At 41.5% G+C, this 14,380-nt stretch overlaps 1 protein-coding gene across 1 annotated transcript in view; it reads right to left on the reverse strand.

Moving 5' to 3' along the window:
- The window catches only part of scn4ab (sodium channel, voltage-gated, type IV, alpha, b), a 28,851-nt gene extending 18,741 nt beyond the window's left edge, over positions 1–10,110 (reverse strand). The window contains exons 1-12 of the mRNA XM_070982031.1: positions 9,979–10,110; positions 9,757–9,894; positions 9,408–9,526; positions 9,168–9,257; positions 8,359–8,487; positions 6,325–6,416; positions 5,810–6,079; positions 4,989–5,052; positions 4,259–4,400; positions 3,245–3,445; positions 2,708–2,810; positions 856–1,094 (exon numbers count right to left, since the gene is read on the reverse strand). Coding sequence (XP_070838132.1) covers positions 856–1,094; positions 2,708–2,810; positions 3,245–3,445; positions 4,259–4,400; positions 4,989–5,052; positions 5,810–6,079; positions 6,325–6,416; positions 8,359–8,487; positions 9,168–9,257; positions 9,408–9,526; positions 9,757–9,894; positions 9,979–10,110 — 1,719 coding nt within the window. The remainder of the gene's footprint in view (positions 1–855; positions 1,095–2,707; positions 2,811–3,244; positions 3,446–4,258; positions 4,401–4,988; positions 5,053–5,809; positions 6,080–6,324; positions 6,417–8,358; positions 8,488–9,167; positions 9,258–9,407; positions 9,527–9,756; positions 9,895–9,978) is intronic.
- Positions 10,111–14,380: the final 4,270 nt, after the last annotated feature.

Below are 14,380 nucleotides of genomic sequence, written 5' to 3' on the forward strand. Positions count from 1 at the left end.
GTATTTTTACTTTCAATCAGAACTAGAGGTTCATATTAACAGTCCACACTGCACTGAGCTGGTCTCAGGTCAGTACATCAGAGAACTGACAGAGAGCAGTATGTGTGTCTGTTGTATTTATGTCAATAAGTAATGCTGCAAAAGTACCACTGTTCCATGGACTAAATATGAAAGCTAAGACAGTCTGTGATGGAAGGTAAGACTTTGACGTCTGTACTGGAATTATCAAAGTTGAAGAACTTTGTAAAATGTTGACTTTCTTTATATTTATTCATTTGCATAAAAGGCAACACAGTTCATACTCATCTGAAAAAACTGACTTATGACATAGACATGAAGTAAAGAATGTAATTTTTAAAATGTCCTTACTTATTGGAGTATTTAATATATCTAATAGAGTATAATACAATGTATTTTGGTAATATTTGAGTGATCACACTTACAGAAACAGAAATAAATTTTGTCCTGGTGTTTTTGTTGCAGATGATGTCATGATATTTCATTGTTGACTGTCCATTAATACAGGTGCATGATAGATAGATAGATAGATAGATAGATAGATAGATAGATAGATAGATAGATAGATAGATAGATAGATAGATCATTCATCCCCAAGGGAAATTAAGTTCCAGCATATTCCACAAATTTTAAGTAAAAGGCATGCAATAAATAATCTAAAAGCACAGCAAGCAAAGAATCGAAAGTTAAAAGTAAAAAATTGTAAAAATGTCCACATGTCCAGTGCAAACAGAATTAAAAGTCAAAATGTCCAATGCAACAGAAAGCAAGTTTAAATGTCAAGTGTTTAAATTAGTTTAAATGAAATATCCAGACTCATTTTTCTTCATCACTCACCAGATTTCCAATGCTGAGAAGCTCCTCAAAGTCCTCCGTCATTGGATAATGCTCCATGGCCATGAAGACGGTGTTGAGAACAATGCAGATGGTGATGCCGAGGTCGACAAATGGGTCCATGACAATGGTATAGAGACACTGTTTGAGCCATCGCCAACAGCCACAACAGTCCCACTTCAGGAATATGTTGGCAAAGGCATACCAACATGGCGGACACGGCCTCTGGTCATCTTCAAAGTCTGAAACACACAGCAGGTTAGTGAGATGATGAATTTGAAACTATGAAGTTTTCACTAAAAGACCATCTCAGACTTTCTGTCTGTTGAGGTGATTTTAACATGATTTATTCTGCTCAGTGAGCTCTTGTCTGTGTACAAACTGATGGCTCCTCCTCTCGTTTAAATCCCTCTCTATTTTTTAAGGTGGAGTTTTTTCTTTTGCTGCGTTTTATCAGCTCACTCTGAAATTTGATATTTGTGCAAAATGGAGGAAGTCAAAAATCGTGTTGCTAATCTGACAGATGCTAACATGTTATCACTGACATATAGGTCTGTGTAAAAGCTCATCTGGGACCATATTCCCAAACACTCTGAGACTCCTCTCAGAGAGCTCCTAATGTAGCCAAGGAGTACAGTCAAGATTTCATTTTCCACTTCTCCCTGTAGTGTTCATCCTGCCTGAATGGGACTTTTGGCAGTAGCGGTCAAAGTTCATATCCTGACTCCCACCTGCATTTGGTTTTTATTTTCTAAAAGACTTTTAGGTTCAGGTTCAGGAATGATTTACTTTTTCAATATTTAACAATGAAGACCTCCATCTTTCCTGAACCCAAACACAGAGCTTGGAGCATCTAAACCATGAAACCACAATCAAAAGCCACTGAACTAAAGGGTTGCTTCAGAGCCTTGTTACATCTATAGATTCAGCCCGTCACAGAGCAGTAGCGCAAAGGTGTGACACCAAAATGTCCTCAAGAGTTTGCTTTTACTTTTCAACTGTTTACACAAAAAAAACAAATTACTTTTAAACATCAGCACGTTCAACAAAGCGAAGCCCCACTAACTTCATTCATACAAGCTTGTGACCTAAAAGAGTGCCTCATCCTTTTTATATATTTCCCCACCTCTGTTATCTAACATGGTCATTCCAGGCAGCTTTTCATACTGATTCACAGTGATGTCAGAGAAAATTTAATAGAACCACTGAGTCCATAAAAATCTGTTTTTAGAGGCTGTGAAACCATGTTGGTGGCACGGTGTCACGGTGGTAACACGGTCGCCTCACAGCTGGAAGGTCCCCACTTCCCGCTGTGGGCGTGTCCTCCACCATGCCTTCAGTGCCTGCTCGAGGAAAAATAAGGGACCTTTCTGTGTGGAGTTTGCATGTTCTCCCCGTGTTCACCTGGGTATCCTCCAATACCCCCACTAAAAACATGCAAGAAGATCACCACCTGACCAATGGTGACAAATGTAAATGTAAATGTGCTTTATTTATACAGCCCTTTACAACAACCTTTCGGTGAACCAAAGTGCTTTACAATAAAATGAGTAAAAACAATGAGAGACAATAAAACAATACAAGAGAGTTGGGTCCCCGGGCGCTGGTCGGCTGGCAGCCCACCGCTCCTGGTCTGCCGTGGAGGAAGGACTGACCATGGATGGGTCACAAAGCGGGAAAGAATTTCACAATTGCATGGCGTGTGCAGTTTCCCTCCTCAACTATGCATGTTGTGTGTAATGTGACGAATAAAGGAATTCTTAGGTGTTCAGGGGGGTGGGCCAGGCTGGGGGTGTCATGATGTCTGATTTGACTTAATTATGCATTTTGTTTGTGTGTGTATAAGTGTGTATACCTTCCATCGTTGTGTGTTCTTGCTCATGACTTTCTGAAGATGAATTCTTCTTCTGTGGTGCTGAATCGTCTTTCTCTAAGATTGCTGCCCTGCAGGCCACCTGCTGTAATGACAACAAGAATTAATGAAGCTGATGAGGTTTTAGGTTTTAACTCAACTTGGACTTTTGTACTATTTTTCATTTAATTTCATTTTTGACATAAACTCACATTCTGTTTTATTCATGTTTTACATAATGTGTGTGTGTGTGTGTGTGTGTGTGTGTGTGTGTGTGTGTGTGTGTGTGTGTGCATGCGTTTGCCTGTGTACTCTTAGAGTTAGGACTAAGATTCAGGGGTCAGGATTGATCAGGTTTTTGTGCAGGAATTTGAAAGAGGCAACAGTGAGAGTAAGTGAAAGTGGCATGATGCTTTATATCCGGTAAATAAAACGTTAACATGACAGAAGTACATTATTATTACTATCAGTTATCACATTTGTAATGTTCTATTTTTATGTTTAAATGTTGTTGACAGATTAAAGTCTGTCAGAGCGGACCTCCTCCTCTCTCTTCTTCAATGCCTCCAGGATCTGAGCGTACTCTTCTTCCTTCTGTTTGGCCTCAGCGATGGTGGCCTCATTCTGCTCGGCATACGCCATGGCAACCACAGCTAGGATGAGGTTGATGAGGTAGAACGAGCCGAGGAAGATGATGACCACAAAGAAGATCATGTAGGTTTTACCTGCTGCTCGCAGTGTCTGCAGTGAGAGAAAGACAGATGGAGAAAAAGACAGGTGGATAGAAATACAGACAGGTTGGACAAGAGACGAGTGGGAAGTAGACAGACAGACAGACAGACAGACAGACAGACAGACAGACAGACAGACAGACAGACAGACAAAAAGAGGTTGAAGACAGACAGACAGACAGACAGACAGACAGACAGACAGACAGACAGACAGACAAAGAGAGGTTGAAGACAGACAGACAGACAGACAGACAGACAGACAGACAGACAGACAGACAGACAGAGGTTGAAGACAGACAGACAGACAGACAGACAGACAGACAGACAGACAGACAGACAGACAGACAGAGGTTGAAGACAGACAGACAGACAGACAGACAGACAGACAGACAGACAGACAGACAGACAGAGGTTGAAGACAGACTGGCCACAGAAAGACAGATTGTCAGTAATTTGAGTGTCTTGTAGAAATAACAGTTCCTTGTGTTTCTCAGGTGTTTCTCAGGTGTTCTTACTTTTCATTACTTGCAGTTTGATGTATCTTGAAGAACCTGATCTATTCAGGACAACGTCTCTGCTCTGACATTTTGATGGAATCAAACAGTCTGACAGAAAATCTGATCTCATTTACCTGTTCATGTGCAGGACTGAATGGCGGTCTGCCCTCACTCTGAAAAAATTATTCCAATGGCAAAATGCAGAAACCTTCAACTGTCTAATAAGCAACTGATGGAGGAAGAACACTATACCTGCTGAAACTCATAAAACAAAGTGAAAAACCATTGAGGACCAGTTAGTGTACTGTGACCAGTAAGCTACTGACCAGGTGGAAAAGGTTTTCCCAGAAGTCCTGGGTCATCAGTCTGAACAGAGCCAGAAATGCCCAACCAAATGAGTCATAGCTGGTGTAGCCGTAGTTGGGATTTCCCCCAGCCTTCAGACAGATGTAACCTTCTGGACAGACCCTGAACATATCATCATCATCATCATCATCATCATCATCATCATCATCATCACCATCATCATCATCACCACAATCATCATCCTCATGATCATCATTATCATCATCCTCATCCTAATTACATTTACTTTCAAATCATTTTCTATAGCCGCCTATCCCTTTCCGGGATTGTCGGAGGTTGGGGGGGGGGGGGGGGGGGGGGCGCCTATCCCAGCTGTCAATGGGCGAGAGGCGGGGTACATCCTGAACCAGTTGCCAGCCGACTGCAGGGCAACATACAAAGACACACAACCATTCACGCTCACACTCACACTTAAGGACAATTTAGAGTCACCAATTAACCTAACGAGCATGTTTTTGGTCTGTGGGAGGAAGCTGGAGAGAAGCCACGCATGCACGGGAACAACATGCAAACTTCATACAGAAAGGCCCTGCCCGACCCGGGGATCGAACCGGCGACCTTCTTGCTGTGAGGCACTACCTGCTGCTCCACCGTGCCGCATCCTAATTACATGATTGTCATAATCATCTTGATTATTTATGACATCATTACTATAATAATTATTTTTTAGAGACAGTCATATGAACGTACCCGGCATCAGAGCTGTTTCCACACAGCAGAGCATCAAGCTGATCAGGTAGATAGTAGTAGTTCTCTGCCAGACACAGACAGGCAGACAGACAGGCAGACAGACAGGCAGAGATGTTAGAGCTGACCGAGTCAGTCTTAGAGTTACACAGTGGAACAGTTATGTCTGGTTCCTAAAGTAACAATCTGCTTCATGTTTCTGAAGCTCAACAAAAGAAACCAATGTGAGAAAAGATCTGTATCTTTGATTAAAAGCCAAAGGTATGAGAAGAATGTGACATAAACATACAAACTGAAGGAGAGAAATCAACTACAGCTCCCAGAGTCACTAGCAGATAGACAATCCAAAAGTTTTACGGTGCTGCTGATGTGCTGCTGTCATAGTAACAGAGACAGTGTTACTTTAATAGTAGAATTTGGATGTTGGAAAATTTGTTGATGATGTGCCACTGTAGTAGTATTTGTACCTTGGAAAGGTCATTGATGATGTGTTGTGGTAGCAGTAGTATTAGCAGTAGTACTTGTATTTTACTACAAGCAGCGAAGTACAGAACTTGACATTCTGATGATCAAACATCCACAGCTCTGATTGTCTGACAGCAGTGGAGGATCATGGGTATTGTGGTATTTAGAGACTGAAACAAGCGTAAAATAAAGTATCCATTGGATGACATTCAGGACATCCATTAAAGAAACATTTGAACTGAATGGAGAAAACACCAGCAACTCTTCAGTCTTCACACTTTGAATTAGAAAACCAGTTTTTTGCTGAGCTACAAACATCAACCCTAACCCTACACACCATGAGGCCATCTTCAGCTTACCTGGATTGTTGATGTACTCGTAGAAATCAAATACAGTTCCTGTATTGTTGGTGTGGGTGTTGTTGCCATGGTAACCAGTGTCAAGATTAATGTCAGACGTGTGGTTGCTCAGCAGCTGTGGTGGCATCAGGACACATTTTTGGCGCAGGTTTCCCATGAAGAGCTGCAGACCAATCAAAGCAAAGACACTGAGGCAAAACACTGTCAGGATCATGACATCAGCCAGCTTCTTCACTGATTGGATGAGAGCTCCAACAATCGTCTTCAGACCTAAGGGAGGGAAAAAGGGGAGGGACTGGGGTTAAAAACTGACCCACCAGTCAGAATAACAAACATCAAGTCATTAACATGGAAACAAACTGTTCCTAAATTCAAAGAAGGGTCAGTGGCAGCTGATCCTCCACAGAACAAACACAGGTTTGATGGTTGGGCTGGTAAGCTAGGTGTCGTTAGGCCATTTTAAGGTGGATTTAAGGTGTTATATCCACCTTAAAATGAAGCTCATGCACACTGACCAGGGATGACTGTGATGGTCTTTAGAGCTCGAAGAACTCTGAAGGTTCTCAACACAGAAACATTTCCCAAATCTACAAACTCTGTCAGGTATCTGAAACACATGAGAGAGACCAAAATCAAAATCATCATCATCATCCTTTTCAACATAATTAACATTATCAAGATCATTGATTTATTTAATTTAAACATAATTACAGTTAGATAAAGTAAAAGGGCTAACAACTTAAATCGAGACTTAAAAAAGTGAATGTAGAATTCCAATTCAGAATAAGTTAGGATGCGGTGTAAAATGGAAATAAAAACAGATTTTAATTTGAAAATGAATTGTGTTTACCGACAACGGTTTTAAGATAGTAATCTCTTTTATCCAGTCATGTGTTCACAAATTGGTGAACCTCACTCCATCCTCTGTGATCGACTGAGCCTTTCCAGGATGCCCCTTTCATACCCAATCATGATCCTCTCACCTGTTACCAATCAGCCTGTTTACCTGTGGAATGTTCCAAACAGGTGCTTTTGGAGGATTTCACAACTTTCCCGGTCTTTGAAATGTGTTTCTGCATCAGATTCACAATAAGCAGATATTACAGAAATCAGTGAAGCTGATGAGCTCAGCTATTGAATATAGTATGTAATATATACATAAGTAATATTATGATTTCCACAGTGTCCCAATTGAGGTTGTAAGATGTTTACAAACTTGATTGTGTACACACACACACACACACACACACACACACACACACACACACACACACACACAGACACACACACACACACACACACATATTAGTGCTCAATTAAAATATTTAATTGCGATTGATCTAATGAATGTCATAGTTAACTTGCAATTAATTGCAAATTAATCGCACATTTCTGTCTATTCTAAATGTTCCTTGAATTATCATTTTAATACTGTTATCAACATGGAAAAGTGGATCGGCTTGCTTTGTGCGAATGTTTTTTAATTGAAAACAACAACGTGTAGTGTTTTATTTCACAGTAACATTCTCACTTTGAGCAGTCGTTCACATTTGAATGAATCAAATCTCACACAATTTAACACTGTCAATAAACAGATGCCAAAAAAAAAAAAAAATACTTGGTTAGAAAAAAGCCCCTTCAACAGCCCTTTCAACAGGGATCAAAACTGGCTGATACAAGATAAAGTTACAAAGTGGCTATAGTGCAGTTAAACCATGACTTTAACTTTCCTTTCTTAAGTTTCCTTTGAGCATAACAGCGTCCACATGTCTCTGTGGAAAGACGTCCATCGTCGCCTGGTTTTAATGAGGAGGCGGCGAAGAATTCTCATTCGCCGTGTGTTTGGCCCTCAAGTGGTGTTTCAGACTGGATGTGCTGCGCTGATCATTCATCACACCGACAACACACACAGATAACTGTGGTCCTGTCAGTCGACTCATGTGGCAACTTTTTAACTTTTCATTCAGAATCTTGTTCGCTTGCGTTTCGGCGTTTCGCGCTTGACATCCGCGCAAACCGCTCGTCTACTCTTTGACAGCGAGCGGCGAGACCGAACGCGTGCGTGGGGCGTGTCTGTTGTTTTGTTTCCTGTTTACAATCCTGTAGTTTTTCTAAGGATACCAGCAGTGGCCACAGCTTCTAAAAAACTACAAGTTCACGAGGTCACAAAGAGCGTTAATCTCGCGATAAAAAAAATGATGCCGTTAAAATAGATTGGCGTTAATGCGATATTTTTGACAGCACTATATGTGTGTGTGTGTGTGTGTGTGTGTGTGTGTGTGTGTGTATATATATATATATATATATATAGTTCAGTGCACTGTTTAAACCTGAGGCAAGTACCTTGTATGTGCAAACATACCTGGCCAATAAAACTGATTCTGATTCTGATCAGTTTCTGTCATCTTAAAATTTAATTCACTGGAGGAACTCTTAAAGCAGATAAAGATAAAGTAGCAGTGAAGTCAAAATTCAATGATAAAGTAAGTGTATTATTGTATGTAGGGTCTATGGTGAGAAAGTGTATTCCAGGTGTTATTGAGTCATACGCCATGCTGATGACCATGAAGTCCAGCCAGTTCCAGGGATCTTTGAGGAAAGTGAAATGTCCAACACAGAATCCTCTGGACAGAACTTTGATGGTTGCTTCAAATGTGTAGATGAACGTAAAGACATACCTGTTCAATGACAGAAAAATACTTTTGAAACTGAGACATTAAAAACTTCAAATATGCTGAGCTGATGCTATAGAAGAGAGTGGTCAAATATTTTCACAAAAGACTGCACATTTAGAGCATATCCCAGCTGTCATTGGACGAAGGGTACACCCTGAACCGATCACCAGTCGATTGCAGGGCAACATATACAGACACACAACCATTCACGCTCACACATACCTACGGACAATTTAGAGTCACCAGTTAACCTAATGAGCATGTTTTTGGTCTGTGGGAGGACAGACTGTTGTTGACAATTAAAAACAACAGAGGACAGCACTGCTGTGTGCCCTTAATGGGACAATCCACGGGGATCCCACTTGGGATTAGTGTGGGCTTGCCCCTGCCCACACTGCCCACAGTAAATGCAGTCCTACCCACAGTGGGCCCGCACAGTCTGCTAGTCTGCATAGTTTGCTAATTGTTTTTTGCTTTAGTTAGACCACATGTTCACAGACCATAAGATCAGCTGGTGAATTAAATGGTATTTTATCTTTTCAGTTTGCTAAAGTCACATATTGACTCCTGTGGTCCATCAGACCATAGAGCAGAGTTTACTCTGAACCAGACTCAGACCTCAGTCCAGGTGTGTGTATGTGTACAGTATGTGTTGGTGTGTGTTATTGTGTGTGATGACTTACTCCACAGTCTTGCTCCATGCTGGGGGATCACTCATTGTCATAAATGCACAGTTGGTGAGAATTGTCACCATGATGAACATACTGAATAAAGTTTTGATTTTAAGGATACAAACACATCATTATTTGATTGTTTATCAGTAAACTGACATTTGTAGCTAAAATTCTATAATTCTGCAACTAGATCAATTTCTCCTCACTGGCCAATCAGCGAGGAGTGCAGTGTAACATCAAAAAGGATATGAGTGAATGAGGATCTTGATGGCGATGATCCTCAGTGGGTTAAAAGGACTTAACACATAACATGCCGGTTCAGCATTAAACCTGTAGATGATGTTTCCTTTACTGAGCACGATGAATGTCTGCAGAGAGACAGACAGAATGGTGTTTTATTGATTACTGTGATGTGTTGATTGAAAATTAGTGACACTGATCTGAGATCACAAATACACAAAGGTAAGACAAATGATCAAATTCAATAAACTTTTAGTTTCATTCTGAAGTAGAAATGTCAGAATACATTATCGATTATTTTCCCAGATAATGATCAGTCTTCTCACCACAGAGGCAAGACTTTTCATCAAAGACAGACCTTCTGTGATTGATAGAAGGGATCAAGCTCCTCCAATGGGGTGTTGAGAAGCTCAGGGGGTGGGTCTCCGTAGATGAATGGGAGGGGTTTACCAGCCTCCAGATCACTGGCTGGTTTAGGAAGATTTTCCTCTGCTAGCTGTTAAACAGCCAAACAGACAGTCAGCTAATCAAATACATGTTAGTTTATTGATCACTTGTTATTGATAGCTGAGTTTTGCACCTCTATGTTCTTCTCCTTCCTCCTCTGTCGCTCTTTCTCCTCGACTTCATGTCGTCGTTGGATTTCCTCCAGTGAACCAAGCGTGAAGCGTCTAAAGACCTCTGAACCAACAGGCGGCAGCAGAGACGCCATCCTCACATCATGCACTGCTGCCCAAATTCCACCTTTCTCCAACTGCCTATTGTGATGGAGGAGGGCCAACAAACAAGCACATATTCATTCACACAGTAATATGGGCTTCCATATTAGTGATGACATATAAATGTAAGTATAATAGACTGAGGGCACTGTTTCCCTTATTGCATGTGAGTGCTGGTCAACTGTGGGGCATGGTAAGTAAGAAAGAAAATGAAATATCAAAAGGCATTTTCATTGTCATGCTGACGTGCTGAGATAAGTGTTGCTTTGTTAGTGGTGGTGTACATCTGTTGTTCTCACTTGTCTGCGTTAAAATTAAGTTATTCTTCATTATAGTGGTTATTAACCATTCCACATTTAAACTTACATTAGCACCGCTCAAGCGCTCATAGCTCTGACTTCTTTAGCGACCTCCTTGCTTATCCCACTGCTGTTAACACTCTTGTCAGTTCTGCCAGCCACAGTAGCTTTGCAGTTAGTGATGGCTTTGCTCTCTCCCTCTCATTCTCCTGCTCTCTCTCGCTTGGTGTATCAGATATTTTGCTATTCCTCTGCCTCCTTTAGTGATACTGCCATTCATCCCACTTTGGATGGAGCAGCTCTCAAGTCTAGAAATTGCATTTGTGAACCAAAACCCTGACAGCAAAGAGTTGAGTCCAGGCCTCTCAGCACTTCCATGACAGCTGTTACCCACCAAAACCCCATTAGAGTGTGTGTCTGCCTGCCGAGAATGAGCCTGTTATATTTGCTATATTGGCACATGAGTTGATATCGGTATCAACTCATGTTGATATTGATATCAATATCACAATGTAATACTGATTTATTTTGTCTTACTGAAACCTGTGTCATGAACAGTATCTTAGCCTAAATAAAGCTACTCCTCAGAGCCATCAAGGCAGTGGCCATTTTTGACACCAAGCCTGGAAAACACTGCAGTCAGTTTTGTTATTTATTAATCTGTGCTTGGACCAATACTCTTCACCATTTATATGCTTCCTTTCGGTAATATTATGATGTTCATTCACTTCCTTGAGACTTACCCTAACCCTAACCCTAACTGGTAATTATAAATAAGACTAACTCTTGCCCTTACTCTAACCCCAACCTAATCTTCCTCTAACCTTAAACCAAATCTTCACCTGAAAATTTAATGATTTACTTTGTGTGGACTTGCATTTTTTTCCTCAAAAGCAAGCCTCCACAATGTGACTGTGTAAACAGATTTATGTCTGCACAACATGACTAGCACGCGCGCACACACACACACACACACACACACACACACACACACACACACACACACACACACACACACACACACACACACTTGTCTCTGGTGTCTTCAGCGTTGCCAGGGTTGACCCCACCCTTGCATTGCCATGGTAGCACCAGCTGTTTTGAGTCATCAGTTTGACCCTCTGGTGTAAAGTTACAGTCACTACGATGACCAAGCTCATTCCAACACATACACATGCACACTGTAACATACACATGCAGTAACACACATATACACTGCAACACACACACACACACACACACACACACACACACACACACACACACACACACACACACACACACACACACACACACACACACACACACACACACACACACACACACACACACACACTTCATTCCTCTGTGTGTTGCTACATGATTTTCTTTCAACCCCTCTTCACCTCTCTGATCAGCCGCTAACCCCCCCTCCTTGTCCACAGATATGTGAGGAAAGGTGACAGAAAAGTTGAAGTAAAACTGTGAATGGAGGTGGAGTGACTCGCTAGGCAAATGATCACAGTGCATGGTTGAAAGAAAAAGAAAAAGAAGAGATGGTGAACAGAGATTGTAGGAGCCGCATTTAAGTTTTTATGTTGTACATTATTTACTTCATTTGTTGTATTTTGTGGGAGTGTGTGAGTGCATCCTCCACAGGCGATGATGGGCCACCCTTTAAATGGCTGCTGGTAGAGCGTGGCGGGGAGGAGGCGGGCCGGCAGATACCGTCATTGACCGCCCGGTCTGTGCGTGGCTCGGGCTGAAAGCTGCTGCGGCCTGTTCCCTTTGTCTCGCCATAGAAACAATAGACAATCTTTAAAACATTTGCATCTTTATGTTGTATTTTCTTTAATTTACAATAAATGACCGACAACAGTCAAACTCTCCCAGAGGATTCTTTCAGGACACAAACTGCAGTCTGACGCTGCATCGCCTGCTTCACCTCGTGGCACAAACTTTTAGGAAACAGGATTTGGGGGTTAAAGGAAAACCCAAAACGCTTTGTGCCACTACAGAGATGGAGCCCCTTGGAGCATGATTGACCACATTATTTCAACACTTGCCACATGGCTGCATGTGTGTGTGTGTGTGTGTGTGTGTGTGTGTGTGTGTGTGTGTGTGTGTGTGTGTCTGTCTGTCTCTCTGCTCAATGACTCTGTTGGTTCCCACAACTATTAAGCTACAGGCAGCTAAATACAGCAACACACACACACACACACACACACACACACACACACACACACACACACACACACACACACACGCGTTTTCTCTGTTTCAGAATAAAAGCATCTTGTTGCTGCTCTCATTGCAGTGTTTTATATGTGGATCCAAATGTTTCAGAATGGATGAAACAACTTTAAACTGGCATAAAATTCATGTAATATTTTTAAACCTCATCACTTATTTATCTTTACCTCTCAAACACCAAAACTCTGCATTTATTTTAAGAAAATAATACAACATAATTGGAAATTAGACTTTTCTACATCTACATCAAACAGTCAGTGCCTCATTTCAGTTGTGGATGAGCACAAAGACTGGAAGGTGCAGAGAAAACACATCAGGACTACGTGTGACACAATTTGCCCCCCAGCTAATGTGTCGGATTATAAACAAACTAAAAATGCGAAGGTGTACTGTGGTTTCAATTCAACAGTTAGTCATTCAAACTTGGTCTCAATAACTTGCCATCACATCGTTGTTCAGTGCAGAATAAAGCTGACTGACTCTAACGTGCTACCAGTGGACCAAGGGAGCTTACCACAGCTCTCTTATTTTTTTAAAAACAGACATTTCCTACAAAATGTCATTTGATCCAGACCTCCTCCCACTGCACACTCTCCTTTAAAGAAAAGGAAATATAGTCCCATGAACTTTTATGTTTATTGTCAGTAGCTTTCTCTTTTTTCATCGCAGACACTTAAGACAAACTATATGTTCATGCCAGCCTCCTCACATTATACACATAACCTCCAGTTTTTAAAGATCATTATGAAACATGGCCCAGTTCAATTCAGACTGGTAACCTTTTTTCACTAGGTTCAGGTTTATGAGCCAAGGCAGTCGGCAAGAAATCTCAGTCAACACAATCCCTTTAAGTCTTCCAGCAGAGGCGCCACCATCTATGCGTAAGTCATTCACTAGAATTAACTTTTTCAGCATCATCTCCAAACTGTTGCGGCTAACACCAACAGCTGTGGTGGGTGGTGCCTGAAAGAGTGACAGCAATCTCATCGACATCTCAACGACTTCTCATCGATGCTTCACCAATATCTCATCGACATCTCAGCAGTGTCTGACCAACATCCCATCGTTATCTCAACAACTTCTCACCAACATCTTACCATGGAATCACACCAGGGCTGCGACTGATGGCACAAATACAGGGAGCTACAGTGTAAGTTTGCTGGTGGCTGAGGCTGCTGTCACGAGTGCCAGAAGGGAACCCTCAGGAACATCAGTTATGCTGCAGAAATCAGAACAACGTCTGGTTGGTTCTTGTACGGTCACCTGGCTGATATATGTGGACACACGAAATATTGCTGGGAAACAAATCTGGTTAATTTTTACATCCTGTACGTATCTGATATCAGAAGTTAGCAAGCTAGCTGTTAGCCACCTATTTTAATCATTAACACTCACGAATGCTCATTAACAGAGTTGGCCATTTAAATTAAACATCTGAAAACACCTTTCTCTGCTGGTTAAACATGATATGTACATCTGCACTCACATGTAAATATCAACATTTATGAGCATACAAACCTGAACACATATGTAACATATGCAGTCTCATACAACATCTCTGAAAACGTGACTGATCAAACATGATGGCAGCAACATTAATAATGTTAGAAAACAAGAGTCTTACTCGGTTCAGCCGCTGCTGGTTGTTCACTGCTTTAAACTGAAGTGTGTGTGTGTGTGTGTGTGTGTGTGTGTGGGGTGGGGGGTGGGGGGAGTGTGTGTGTGTGTCTGT

The sequence above is a fragment of the Chaetodon trifascialis genome, chromosome 15 (assembly GCF_039877785.1).
Source record: "Chaetodon trifascialis isolate fChaTrf1 chromosome 15, fChaTrf1.hap1, whole genome shotgun sequence".
Taxonomy (NCBI): Eukaryota; Metazoa; Chordata; class Actinopteri; order Chaetodontiformes; family Chaetodontidae; genus Chaetodon; species Chaetodon trifascialis.